The 13,806-nt window shown below is 47.9% G+C and overlaps 1 protein-coding gene across 1 annotated transcript in view; it reads left to right on the top strand.

Annotated features, from left to right (window-relative positions):
• The window catches only part of BPI (bactericidal permeability increasing protein), a 29,612-nt gene that overhangs the window by 3,677 nt on the left and 12,129 nt on the right, over positions 1-13,806 (top strand). The window contains exons 3-8 of the mRNA XM_019750246.3: positions 619-747; positions 2,856-3,017; positions 4,261-4,324; positions 8,839-8,902; positions 10,302-10,393; positions 13,379-13,555. Of these exons, the coding sequence (XP_019605805.3) occupies positions 619-747; positions 2,856-3,017; positions 4,261-4,324; positions 8,839-8,902; positions 10,302-10,393; positions 13,379-13,555 (688 nt within the window). The remainder of the gene's footprint in view (positions 1-618; positions 748-2,855; positions 3,018-4,260; positions 4,325-8,838; positions 8,903-10,301; positions 10,394-13,378; positions 13,556-13,806) is intronic.

The raw sequence follows: 13,806 nt of genomic DNA, 5'->3' as shown, positions 1-13,806 counted from the left end.
TTATGCCCAAGCTCCACCCCCTGAAGGTGGAGGTGAAATCAACTTTCTTTGGAACAACATGGCATGTATGTGGGGAGGACGTTCCTCCAAAGTTAAATGACAGTTTTATTACCACAAGAAGAGGGTGTGGATGCTGGGCAAACAACCCATAAATGTCCTATAGAGAATTTTATATACTTGTTCACTCAACAAATATTTTTGAGCACCTACTATGTGTCTGACACAGTAGGCTTTGCTACAATAGCAAAAAAAAGACAGACACATTCCACCCCTTTATAGAACCTATAGTCAATGGAATAAGATTTGTTATCTTCATTGATAGTCACAGACCCTGCAAGATAGAGATTACTGTACCATTTTACAAATGAGGAAACTGAGGCTCAGGATGATTAAGTGACATGCCCAGGATCACACAACAGTAAACTGAAGAGCAGGATTCAAATGCAGATTTGTCTGACTTCAAAGCCTAGCCACTCTGCCCAATGCCCACAGAATTCCCAAGGCTGCTCTCATAGCTTCTGGGTTCCCCTGGAATGGATGAGGTGACGAGCTGGAGTGGGGTGTGGTGAGTCTACTTTAGCTATTGACTGAGGCTAACTGAACATTTCTTCTTTGCAGCATGGCTATCCGTGGAGTCCAGCTTCCCAGTTCCCAGATAAAACTATTACCCAATGAGGGCCTTGAACTCTCCGTGACAAATGCCAATATCAAGATCAATGGAAAATGGAAGGCACGAAAGGATTTCATGTACGTTTCCAAGCTTGGGGTTTGTTGAGTGTATAGGTGAGCTCTTGGTGGTACTGAAAGGGATGAGAGCCAAGATCTCTGGAATGCACAATTTTTACTTTGCACATCACTACTTGTCCTCACAGGGTTCCTGGGGGAATTTTTATTTTTTTTTTAAGATTTTTATTGGGGGAAGGGGAACAGGACTTTTTTGGGGAACAGTGTGCACTTCCAGGACTTTTCTCCAAGTCAAGTTGTTGTCCTTTCAATCTTAGTTGTGGAGGGTTCTGTTCAGCTTCAAGTTGTTGTTCTTTCAGTCTTAGTTGTGGAAGGCGCAGCTCAGCTCCAGGTCCAGTTGCCGTTGCTAGTTGCAGGGGGCACAACCCACCATCCCTTGCAGGAGTCGAACAGGCAACCTTGTGGTTGAGAGGACGTGCTCCAACCAACTGAGCCATCCAGGAGCTCAGCGGCAGCTCAGCTCAAGGTGCCGTGTTCAATTTTAGTTGCAGGGGGCGCTGCCCACCATCCCTTGCGGGAGTCGAGGAATTGAACTGGCAACCTTGTGGTTGAGAGCCCGCGCTCCAACCAACAACTGAGCCATCCGGGAGGCAGCTCAGCTCAAGGTGCCGTGTTCAATCTTAGTTCAGGGGGCGGAGCCCACCATCCCTTGCGGGACTTGAGGAATTGAACTGGCAACCTTGTGGTTGAGAGCCCACTGGCCCATGTGGGAATCGAACCGGCAGCCTTTGGAGTCAGGAGCACGGAGCTCTAACTGCCTGAGCCACCGGGCCGGCCCCTGAGGGAATTTTTCACATAAGAAGATTCAACATAACCCCTGGTTAATAGTTGAACATTTGTTTACATCTCAATGCAGGACACTGGCAAGGCTAAGCTGGTGCCATCTGCCTAGGATGGAAGACTAACTGGTACCTTTAAGTTACCCCTTATCAGTTAGCTATATTGTTGTGTAAAAAACATCCCAAACTCAGTGGCTTAAAGCAAGTCATATATTATCACTTACATATCTGTGTGTCAGTTGGGGTTCCCTGGTCTAGGTTGGGCTCAGCCGAGGCAGCTGCGCTTCACCTGTATCTCCTCCTATTCCCTGGACCAGTGGGCTAGCAAGAGCATGTTCCTGGTGATAACAGGGATGCAAAAAAAGCAACCAGAAACATGCAGGTCCCCTTAAGGCCTAGACTCAAAACTGGCCCACGGTCACTTCTAGTCAGACGCTATTGGCCAAAGCAAGTCATGTAGCCACGCCCAAAGTCAAGACCATGGGACTGCACCATTCCCCCAACATAGGCCAGGGCGAGAGTACGGGTGCAGAGAGGAGTGAAAACTTGGGGCAAATCATGCAAACCACAACTCTAAATCTAAATATTGGGCTTTCACCACAGTGACTCTGTCCACTAATGACAGTGGCATGGACTGACCAATCACTTTAGCGACTTCTTTGTGGGGAATCCAGGGAGAAAATGGAGAAGGCACGTTGATGAGAATTAGACTGTGAATCTGCCTTCCCTTACAAGGGCCATTGGGTCTGTCTGGTCCCCACAACAAGAATTGCTTAACTCTTCACTTGGGCTCCTTTGCATCTCATTTCACTTATTGGTCACAAAAAAAAACAAAACAAAAAAAAACACGATATTTCATCACATTATAGAAGAGCTGACAGACTACATTCATGTTCACTGTCTTATCCAAAATGCATTTCATCTCTGAGGGAGGCATTATTAACCCCATTTAATGAACAAGGGTATTCATTAATTAAAGTCATTGGCCCCAAGCATCCAGCTTTTTAGTGGCAAAGCTGGTGCCTACTTCGGATCCAGGGTCCGAGTGAGGCAACTGAAGCTCAGAGAGGTTAAGAAACACTCCCAAAGCCACACAGCATGGATAGAGTCTGAGGCAGTGAGTAAGAGCAGGGTTTTGCCAAGAGGACATGCGTTGAAACTTTAGTTTGGTATCCTGGCTCTTTCACTCAGCTGCTGTGTGACCTTGGGTAAGCTACCTCCCTCTCTGAACTCTGTCTCCTCACCTGAAGTGGGGATAATAGCAAAACCAACGTTCAAATGGCAGTGGGGAAGAAAGTGATTGCTCCAAGTCTTCTTTTTGTCTCCCTTCAGCAAAATCAGTGGCAACTTTGACCTGAAAGTGGAGGGCATCTCCATTTCGGCTGGTCTGAAGCTGAGCTGTGACCCCACCTCAGGCCACTCCACCGTCACCTGCTCCAGCTGCAGTAGCCATATTGACAGCGTCAGCGTGCACGTCTCAGGCAGCAGCCTGGGGTAGGACCTCCTGGGGCTGTGGATGGGAGGCGGGACATCACAGAGAACTGTCCTAATCTTCTCCATATTCAGAAAACACATCCCAAGCGCCACCTCCATGCCAGGCCTCATTCAGAGGCCGCGGGTATAGGGGAGGGAACAGGGGTCCCACATGGAGTGGATACTCTCCCTGCCTCAAAGGGTCACTCGTTCATTCAACATGCATTCAGCTGACTTTACTGAGCACTTACTCTGCCCAGGCTCTGGGCTAAACACTGGATGTGGACTTAAGTTATACACTCCTCACCACAAAGGTATAAGCGTTCACCCATCCATCCAGCCCATAAGTATCGACTAAGAATCCACTATGTACCAGGCTTGTGCAGCACGCCCGGGAAACAGCAGTGGCCAACAACAATTTAGCAATCGCTAACAGCAACTGGAGGCTTACGGTGTGCCCAGCACTATTTCAAGCCTGTGTCGTGTCCCATTCAATCCACACAATGGCTATGAGGTTATCATTGCCCATTTTCAGGCAAGAAAACCAAGGCATGGAAAGGACAGGAAATCACCTGAGTTTTCATACCTAGTGAGCGCTGAGAAGGAATGCAGCCCAGAACTACATGGCCCCAGATTCTTAGCCACACAGTCCCTGTTCTCTTAAAGTTTCCAGCCCAGTGGGGAAGACAAACATTAATCAAATCATTGCATTAACGAGGGGCTCATGAGGAATTTTCAAAAGGATGTAAGAACTAAGAAAAAGAGGTACAGAGTGCTGCGAACACCGCGTACAGGAGGATCTGACCTAATCTGGGGGCTCACCAGCTCTTCCTGGGTGAAAAGACATTTGAATTGAGATGAAAAGAATAAGTAGGAGTTGATTAGGCAGCTATTGGGGACAATGGGTGTTTTAAGCAGAGGGAACAGCGTGTGCAAAGGCCCTGGAGTGGGAGGAAGCACTGGACACAAGAGGATAGGACAGAGCAGTGTGGCTGGAGTGCAGAGAAGAGGCGGAGTAGTGAGGAATGAGGCTGAGACAGGGCAGGGGCCCAGCCGTGCCCTTTGGAAGATACAACCTCATACGCAGGTAACCACACACAGGGTGCGAGACGTCTAATGGGTTGTGTGCAGTTGGAGCCCAGAGATGAGGGTGCCTAGTCCTATTTGGAGGAGGGAGGAAGGCTTCCCAGATGAGGCAGCCTCCCCAGTGCAGCCCAGGGACCCCTGGGAAGCCTCATGCATGTCCCCACATGTCAATTTCCAGGTGGCTGATCCAACTATTCCACAAAAAAATCGAGAATTCGCTCCGAGACACCATGAACAGCAAGGTAGGAGGGGCTCAGGTTGTCCTCACCGGTCCGAGCCCGACGGGCACTCCATGTCCATACACCTCACGCATCACCGGACGCTCCTGCTCTCACCCCAACCTCTCCGGCAGTCCTTACAACCCTTTGAAACCACAAGTCCAGCTCTAAAATGCAGTCATGTCCATTCTTCGGAGGGGTCCAGTGAGAGATTAAGAAAGGGTCGCATCCCCACAGCAACCCCCTACCACGTCCACTTGGGCCACCTCTGCTCTCTCCCCAACAGTCCTGCCTACCCTCGCCTCTCATAGCCCTCAGGCCTCCTTCCCCAGCCCCATCACATGCCAAACCCCCTTCAGTGTGCTCCCCACCCAGAAAACGTGCAATTGAGGAAGCTGCTAGTCTGGTGTGTGGCTAAACTGTTTCCTGAGGCTGGAACTGGCACCAGCCAGTGTCCAACCCTGCCTACATCCTAATCTCCCGGCAACTTTGTCAGTGGAGAACAGGGCCATTCATTGGGCTTGTTTTCTATTAATAGACCATCAGCTTCCAGGAATCCTGTGAGCCTGTCTCACAAGCTAAGTGAGCATGAGCTTTCTCTCCAGAGGGCAGTGGGGAGCCATTGAAGGTTCTGGTCAAAGGGGGGACCTGGCCAGATCTGTGTTTTAGAACACTTTCTCTGGTTGCTGTGAAATGGCTGGAGGGGCCAAGAGTGGGGGCAGCAGTCTTGGGGAGACTGAGGAGGCTGTGCAGTCTTCCAGATGGGAGACGTGTCTCCCTGTCGAAGCCACCGACAGTGTGCGTAGGTAGACATCAACCAAGTGAGGTCATTTATCGACAGGCACTCTGTCAAAAGCTTTTAATTTTATTTTAATTTTTTAAAAATCAATGCATGGTTGTCAAAATGCATAACACAGTGGATTATAGAATGACTTTCAGAGTCAGAATCTCTGGATTTTATTTCTGGTCCTAGGGCTTAACTAGCTGTGTAACCTTGAGTAAATTACTTAACCTTTCTGAACCTCATTTTCACCATCTATGAAATAGGGACATTGATATCTTCTTCATGAAGCTATTGTATGGATTACTGAGATTATGGAGGCGGCGTGCTCATCCACCAGCCCAGCAGACCCATGGTTCAACTGTCTGTGCAATTAAGTAATAGTATGAGTGGAGTGTTAGGATATATTTAATATTTGCAACTATTAAAACAGATTACCATGTTTCCCTGAAAATAAGACCTAGTCAGACAATCAGCTCTAAAGCGTCTTTTGGAGCAAAAATTAATATAAGACTCAGTCTTATTTTACTATAATATAATATAATACCCGCTCTTATTTTATTATAATATAAGACTGGCTAAAATAAAATAAAATAAAATAAAATAAAATAAAATAAAAAAATAAAATAAAATAAAACAAAATAAAATACCAGGTCTTACATTAATTTTTGCTCCAAAAGACGCATTAGAGCTGATTGTCCGACTAGGTCTTATTTTCGGGGAAACACGGTATTTCTTGGTAGCAACTTAAGGGTGGCCTCTCAGTAGCACCCAAGCGAAAAAGTAATAATGCTGTTGCTAGTGAAGATGATGATGGTGAAGATGACGGTGGTGACAGTGAGAAGGAGGAGGTAGAGAATGGCCTATATAGGTCAAGTGCTTACAGTGGGCTTGGCACTATGCTAAGAACTCTTTACAAGGATTCTAACATTTAATCCACACAAAATCCTTACAAGAAGGGTATCATGATAACCCCTGTTCTACAGATAAACAAACTGAGACACAGAGAGAGGAAGTGATAGTGCTAGGATGCAAACCCAGGCCACCCCACTTCCAGAGGCGAAGCTCTTAGTCATAGCAAGATGTTGTTTAGAAACGAATATTGGCCTGAATGAACGAATGAATGGACAGATAGATGGGTGAAAGAATGAACAAGGTGACAGGGCATCTATGATGTTAGGAAAGGCCAGAAATGGGGAGGTGTGAACCGGGGAGTGGACTCCCAAGGAATCCAGAGTGAAGGGTGGGTATCTGAGAGAAGAAGGAGCCTGCTTCAGTCTGTCAGGTGTGCATGTGGGCGGTCGGGTAGGATGGAGCATGGGAAGTGGGGGCCAGCAGCAGGAAGCCAGGCTCCAGGCTGTGATGTGATTTGCTGTGATTTGGAGCCATCTGGTGGCTCATGGGTAAGCAGTATTGGAGGCTAGTGGCAGGGGGACGGCAGCTCAGGAGTCCAGCTGGCTCCAGCTTCCAGATGTGCTGCCCTGGCCCCTGGGCCACCTGGAGAAGAGGTACAGGCTCCTTAGAGAACAGCGTTCTAAGTCCTCTTGGGACATCCAGATTCGTATGTGATAAAAACACACTCCAAGAAACCAAATTTTCTCCCTCCTTCATTCCTTGCCTCCCCCTTCCTCCCTTCCTCCCCCAGATACAATAAGTTGATTGACAGAAGAGAAAAAGGGAGGAACGTGTGGAGGGCGCCCTCTGGGCAAATGAAAGGGATGCAACCCTGAGGAGGAGTGAGAACCTGAGGGGTTTGGTTGGGATGGGTTGGCCTTGGGGGCCTGTGGCCAGGAGGTAGCGGGGCCCTCAGGCTGCAGCTCAGGGGAGAAGTCTGGGCTGCACACCAAGGCCTGCCTGTTAGACACATGTTGGGAATATGGCGGAGGCAACTTTGCTTGGATCTACCCCACCCCCAGGCAGGTGCTGAGACAAAGATTCAGGTGCAGGTAGTTTCCTGGGAAAAGATTCAGGTGCAGGCAGCATAGCAAGGGGTGTGGAAGGAAGCCCGGACAGGAGCGTCACTGAGTGTGCGACTGCTGTGGGCAACTGGGGTGCAGTCCTGTGGATGGGTCTCAGCGGAACCTGGAACACACGCCTCAGAACTGCCCCAAAGGGGTAAGGAAGCTGGGTTGTTTATCCGCCAACCCTCAGCCCTCTTTGGTTGGGGCTGTTACTGGCAGGTTTAATTCCTTGGCACTTGGGAGCAAGGGTGCGGTGACTTCTGCATGGACCATAGCAGGGGCCATGGGATTGCATAACATGGCTCTGGGGGAGCTTGTAAGTGGAAGGAGCGGGAAGCCCAGAAGGAAGCCCGGAGGAGCTCCGATATTCAAGAGCAAAGAGGAGCTCATCAGGGTGTCCCGGGAAGAGTCAGAGAGTGGGAACTGTCCTTGGTCCTGGGACTCTGGAAGGAGCATTTCTAGGAGACAGTGATCCACCATGCCAACAGTCGAGAAAGGCAAGGACTGGAGAGACTCAATTGGATTAATGAGGTGAAGAGACTTGGGGTGACACTTGGAGGGAAGGTAGGGACCCCACTGTCCCCAGCCCCAATGCCTTTAAGTAAGGGAAGCCTGTGATTTTAATCCTGTTTTCCAGCTATCTATGCTTCAAAAGAAATAGCCCCAACTATAGTGACATAAAGCAACTACCACTTTATAATGCTCATGTATTCTGTGGATCAGGAAATTAATAGGCACGGTGGGGTCAGCTTAGCTCCATGATGTCTGGGTCTCATCTGGAAAGACCCAAAGATCAGGGCTGGAACCACCTGGAGGGGGCCTCTCTTATGCTCATGGTGCCTGGGTTGGGAAGACTTGGAGGCTCAGCTCAGGTGGGGCTATTGACAGGAGCAACTACCCGTGACCTCTCCATGGAGCTGGGGCTTCTCACAGCCTGTCACTAGGTTTCCAGAGGGAGCAACCAGAGAGGCAGCCTTTCAAGTGACAAAGTGGAAGCTGCACAGCCTTTTATGATCTCATCTCTGAAGTTACACAATGTCACTTCTGCCATGTTCTTTTGTTAAAAGCAAGTCACTACACCCTCCCTGATTCTAGGGGAGAATTCACAGACTCCACCTCTTGATGAGGTGGAGCAAGACCCTAGTCCAGAAGAGCAAGTGGAATGGAATATATAACCCGCCACATTCCATTTTACAGATTAAAAAAAAAAAGAGTTATAAAGAAGTGGAGTAACTTTCTTAGTGACAGAATTACCATGTGACCCAGGTCTTCTCAGACCTGTACTTGTTCCCCTGTGAGTCATGTGGGGGGCAGGGAGGGCTTCTCTGGCCATACTCAGCACATGTGAGAGGTCCCATGCAGACTTGAGGAGAGGGCCTGCCACTAGCTCCCAGAAGCACAGATAGGAGAAGGCTGACCACTGAAACCTCCTGTTTGTTTTTTTTCCACTTCATCCTGCAAAGGATCTGAGGCAGCAAAAACAAACAGATAAAACAAGCAAACAAAAAATCCCACATTAAATAATAGAAACCATAAATAACCATTAGGAAAGTTCCACTCTAGAGTAGGAAATAAAATGCAGATACACAGGTCACCCAGTCATATACAGTTACTATTTCTAAACTGCATATTGGACTCCGAGCTTCCTGGTAGCCAAAGAGAAAAGGGAAACTTGATTAGTTTCATGATTTTCAAGGAAACATTCCCGGAAAGCAAAATGTGTCCAGATCATTATTCCCAAAGCATATTTTCCACTGTGGGCAGCCCTCACTGATCACTTCTTTTGTTCTCCCTAGATCTGCAAGGCTGTGACCGATTCTGTGTCCTCCAAGCTGGAACCTTATTTCCAGACACTGCCAGGTGACTGCTGGGTAGGACTGAAGAGGCTAGGATAAAGCGGGGAAGAGGGATGTAGATAGAAAAAGTATGATGAGGTCAGCAATTTTCTAGACAGGCCTGGATGTGGGTGGGAATGGGTAGAACAGATTATTTTCAAATGGCAGTTGGCGTTGGATCCCTATGGTCCAGGTCCTGTGGCGGGTACAGAAGGAGGTGGAAAAGCAGCCCATAACCACTCATTCCCCTACCCCTGTAGGGGCCAAACAACCAAATACCTTTAGCTTTCTGAGGCCAGACACGCATAACTGGCCTCAAATTTGAGGCTTGTCATTTCAACTCCCTGCGCCTCAGTTTCCATATCTTTAAAATGGGGACAATACTCTCTATCCCTAAGTGCTTGGTAAACTGTGAAGAGCTGCAGTATGTGCGAGACGACTGCTCTGGCTGAGTGCTTACCATATGCTATGCACCCAGCAGAATTATCCCCTCTCGGCCTCCCAACTTTACCACGAAGAAACGGAGGCACAGAAAGGAGCTGTGACTTGCCCAAGGTCACAAAGCCAGTAAGAACCAGAAGCAGGCTCCAAATTCAGGTTTTCTTCCTCCAGAACCTGTGCCCCAAACTGCTACCTGGACTCCCTCTCTGGGAAATCTGGTGTGGCACGCATAAAGTCTGTGCCCACCGACAATGCATTACCGTCCTCCAGGCACCACCCAACCCCTCCCGGGGCAGAGCCAATCCTGGGGATGTTCAGTGCAGTTCCAGTGTCCAAGGTTTGGCCTCATCAGACGGGAAAAAGATGTTGTTTTGAGTCCTAGCTCTGTCACTCACCAGCTGTGCCATCTGGGACAAGTTGCCATTTTTGAGCCTCTAACATGGGAAGGAGGAGCTAAAGGAGGAGCCAATATTCATTTAATTCTCACTGATTACCACTGGGAAATAGAGAAGCTGTTCGAACCTGAGCCAACCTGGGCTCAGCCTGGGATATTATCACTGCTAATATCGATGCCTTCTGGCTGTTGGGCCCCTACCATGTACAGGGCATTGGGCACACACCTTCTCGTTCACTCCTCCAGCACCTGTGAGCCACGGCTATTACCTCATTCTACAAATGATAAAAAGTGGCTCAGAGAAGCAAAAGGACATGTCCAAGGTCATATAGAGTCCGATTCAAGCCCAGGTGTCTCTGCTCCTTGACACTGTGTTTTAGCCTCATCTGGGGGGAAGATGGTGTCTGTGAATATGGGGTATGTGTTCATTTTCCTTTAAAGGGAGCTCAGGGTGGGCTCCCTGGAGGAGGTGTGAATGGAATAACACTGCAGTTCTTGATTCAACTTTAGGGGATGCTGACCCTGCATCCCAGGCCCCAAAGACGCTGCCATGGGGAGCCAGCTCATGGTCCATCTTCTTTCCCTCTAGTGACAGCCAAAATAGATGATGTGGCTGGAATCGATTATTCGCTGTTGGCACCTCCTACAGCCACAGCTGAGACCCTGGATGGGCAGCTAAAGGTGAGACTTACTCTGAGAATCATATGCCCTCACTCCAGGGGTCTTCCATCCCCATTTGAAACAAATCTTACAATGACCCCACCCCTTTCCTCTCTGTCCTCAACCATCACCATCCCTGCTCCACTCTCTGCATCTTCCCCTGCTGCAGTCACACTGGCCTCCCTGCCATTCCTGAAATGCACTGTGCCTACTCTCTCCCCTGGGCCTTTGCACTTACTGCTCCTTCGGCCCAGGAGGCTCTCGCCCAGATATCCACATAAGCTCTCCCTTCCTTCCTTCAAGTCCGCTCAAATATCCTCTCCCTAGAGATGTCTTCTCAGCCCATTGTTGCTGGAATAGCTAGCTCCCTCTTCTTCCCGCATACCCGGTTTTTTTTTTTTTCTCAGCAGCACTTATTACTAACACATACACACAGAATCGTGAGTCTGTCTCCTTCACTAGGATGAAAGAGAAGGGGCTATGACTGCTTTGTTCTTTACTGTGTGTACAGCATCTAGAACTGCGCTTGGCATATAGTAAGTGCTCAATAAATGTGGATTGGCTGAAGTTTCATTTCATGCCACTTCCCCCTCATTCACCACCTTCCAACCAGACACCTTTTCAATACATCAAGCTTGTTCCCTCATCAGGGACTTTGTCCTATCCTGTCCCTCTGCCTGAACTGCCCTCCCTCCCTTCCCTTCCTTTACCTGCTGGCTCTTCTGACAATCCAGGTGGGCCTGTGCTAGATGTCACTCCCACAGCAGCCTTCCCTTGACTGTCCCAGTTGGAGTAGTCTCACTCCCTGAATTCCCTCTTGGTGTGCCTCATTCAGTCCCTCCCCAATTCGTGATTAGCTTGTTCGTTTATTGTTTACTTGTTTGTTCTAAAACACATGTGTTGTAAAAAAAGAAAGTGTCGAAACTATAGAGGAGCAGAGATATAAATACATAGGAAGGAAGGAATGAAGGGAAGAAGGAAGGATGGAAAAGAAAGAAAGACAGAGAGATTACCCAAATATGACAACTCGGAGAATGCACTATTGACACACAAATTAGATCCCTCCAACCCTCCAGCCATTGTCTAGTCCAAAAAACAGGAAAATATACCTATACATGCATAAAAGATACAGAAACAAATGCACAGAAAAAACCACATATGTGGTCATAGACATAAATACATACATATTTTTACATGAGTCGTGTTGGACATACTGTTTTATAACTTTTTAAAAACAGAACAATATCTTGTGAGCACCTTTCCGGGATGTCCTCCTGCAGCCCTTTTACTGGCTGTTGGGTCGATCCATAGACAGCTTGTGATAAGGACAGTGCCTCTTCCTAGGACATTTGGGCTCTTGTCATTTTCCCCCACAAATGCAAGCAGAGCTGGTAGCTGGATTCCTGCCCATCCTTGAATATTTCCTAGAAATAGAATTGCTGGACCAATAGTATACTTTTTTTAAAAATCTAAGTAAATACAGTCAATAATATTACAGTAACTATGGATGGTGCCAGGTGGGTACTAGATTTATCGGGGGATCACTTCATAAATTATATAAATATCTAACTACTATACACCTGAAACGAATATAAAATAATACTGAATGTCAAAAAAAAAGAAACGAAAAAAAGAAAAAGAATCTAAGTAATACAGCAGAATAAAGGACTTCAAGGATACAAAACTGTCCCCAGAGAATGAGAGATGAAAAGGTCCTGTTCCCCGCCCCATCCCCCCATCACTCGAGAACACCCCCCCCCAGGTTCCTGCCCAGAAGTAATGACTGTCAGCCCTGGGGGGAGGGGGTGTGTTAACCTTCCAGTTTGCTGGTCCTAAGCATTTGAATACATGCCCATGAAAACCCATCTCGATTTTCCTGATGACCTGTTTCCCTGAATGGATCCACACTCTTCTTCCTCCCGCTGGTTTTTCTCACCTATCAATATGTCTCAGAGAGGAGTCCTGGTTGGCACACACGTCCATCTTACTATTTTTAAGAGTCACGTGGTAATCTACAATGTGGGTGTCATGGTTATTCACTTACAATGATGAAGTGATTCAAGGGTACGGAAAGTATGACACACTCACATACCCACCACCCACATTTAAGAAATGTTACCATTCTGTCATAGTTGCCTCTGATTTTTTAAAAATGAAACATCATAGAAATAAATAGCTCAGGCCCCCCTGTACCCCCTCTCCAAACCTGCCCCTCCCACCCCTCTGAGGTGATCACACTGATGACGTCGTGTGTCCTTCTTGCCTGTGTTTTTGTACTTTTACTCCATATCTATGTCTGTCAATAATTCTTACACAATATGTTTTATAGGTCTTTAAATTTTACATAAATGGTATCCTACCATATGTATCCATCTGCAATGTGCTTTTTTATAACTCAGAATTATTTTTTTAGCTAAATAAATGATTTGCTTTCGTAACATGGTGCCAAATTGTTCTTCAGACACATATGAACCTATATTCTCCAGCAGCATATGAAACTCTCACCCCAAACTGGATAATGTGGATTCAAAAAACACCCACAACACAGAAGAGTTTACCTCTTTCTTTAAAATGATTGTTAGTTTGATAGATTAAAAACAAACAAACAGAACCTGTTGTTCTTTTAGTAGAATTTCGGTGCTTCCTGGCAAGATTGTGGCAGAGCAGGTGGAAAGGTTGGGAGCTGCCAGACCATGGATGCTCGGGTTCAATTCTGGGCTGGCACTTACCTCCCAAGGGGCCTGGGGCAAGTCAGTTCACCCCTCTGTGCCTCAGTGTCATCTCCTGTAAAACGAACACTGTAGCACCTGCCTCACAGGGTTGGCAGGAAGAACAGTTAGACACAAGCACCCAGGAGGCATTGGATGGCTTCTGTTGGCTTCTGGCCATCGCTTTCTCCTCTGTGAACGCATGGTTGGTCTCCTCAGCCTATTTTTTCCTGGAATGGACACACTGACTTCTAATTCCTGAAGGATGCCGGTCTCACTCTGTTGCCTCCACCCCCAGGGGGAGTTTTTCAGTCTGGCCCACCGCAGCCCCCCTCCCTTTGCCCCGCCGGCGCTGGCCTTTCCCACCGACCACGACCGTATGATGTATCTGGGCATCTCCGACTATTTCTTCAACACGGCCGGGCTCGTGTACCAACAGGCGGGAGTCCTGAACCTGACCGTCAAGGACGACATGGTAAGGCCGGGCTGGGGGTGGATGTGGGAAGACGTCTCAGAGTGCAAGGGATGGTCTGGGTTTGAGTCTTTGTTCACACTAGGGGAGATCAAGTTCTGGACGCTAGAGTCAGCCCGACCTGAGTTTGAACATCAGCCCCCACTTTTCCAGCTAGGTCCCCTCTCAGCCAATTATTCAACCTCTCCGAACCTCAATTTCCTCATCTGTAAAACACAAAGAACAGTATCTTACTCCAAAGGAGGGTAGAGAGG

Source organism: Rhinolophus sinicus, chromosome 13 (assembly GCF_057876585.1).
Source record: "Rhinolophus sinicus isolate RSI-liver-muscle chromosome 13, RSI-T2T, whole genome shotgun sequence".
Lineage (NCBI taxonomy): Eukaryota > Metazoa > Chordata > Mammalia > Chiroptera > Rhinolophidae > Rhinolophus > Rhinolophus sinicus.
This window is presented reverse-complemented; position numbering and strand designations above follow the sequence as displayed.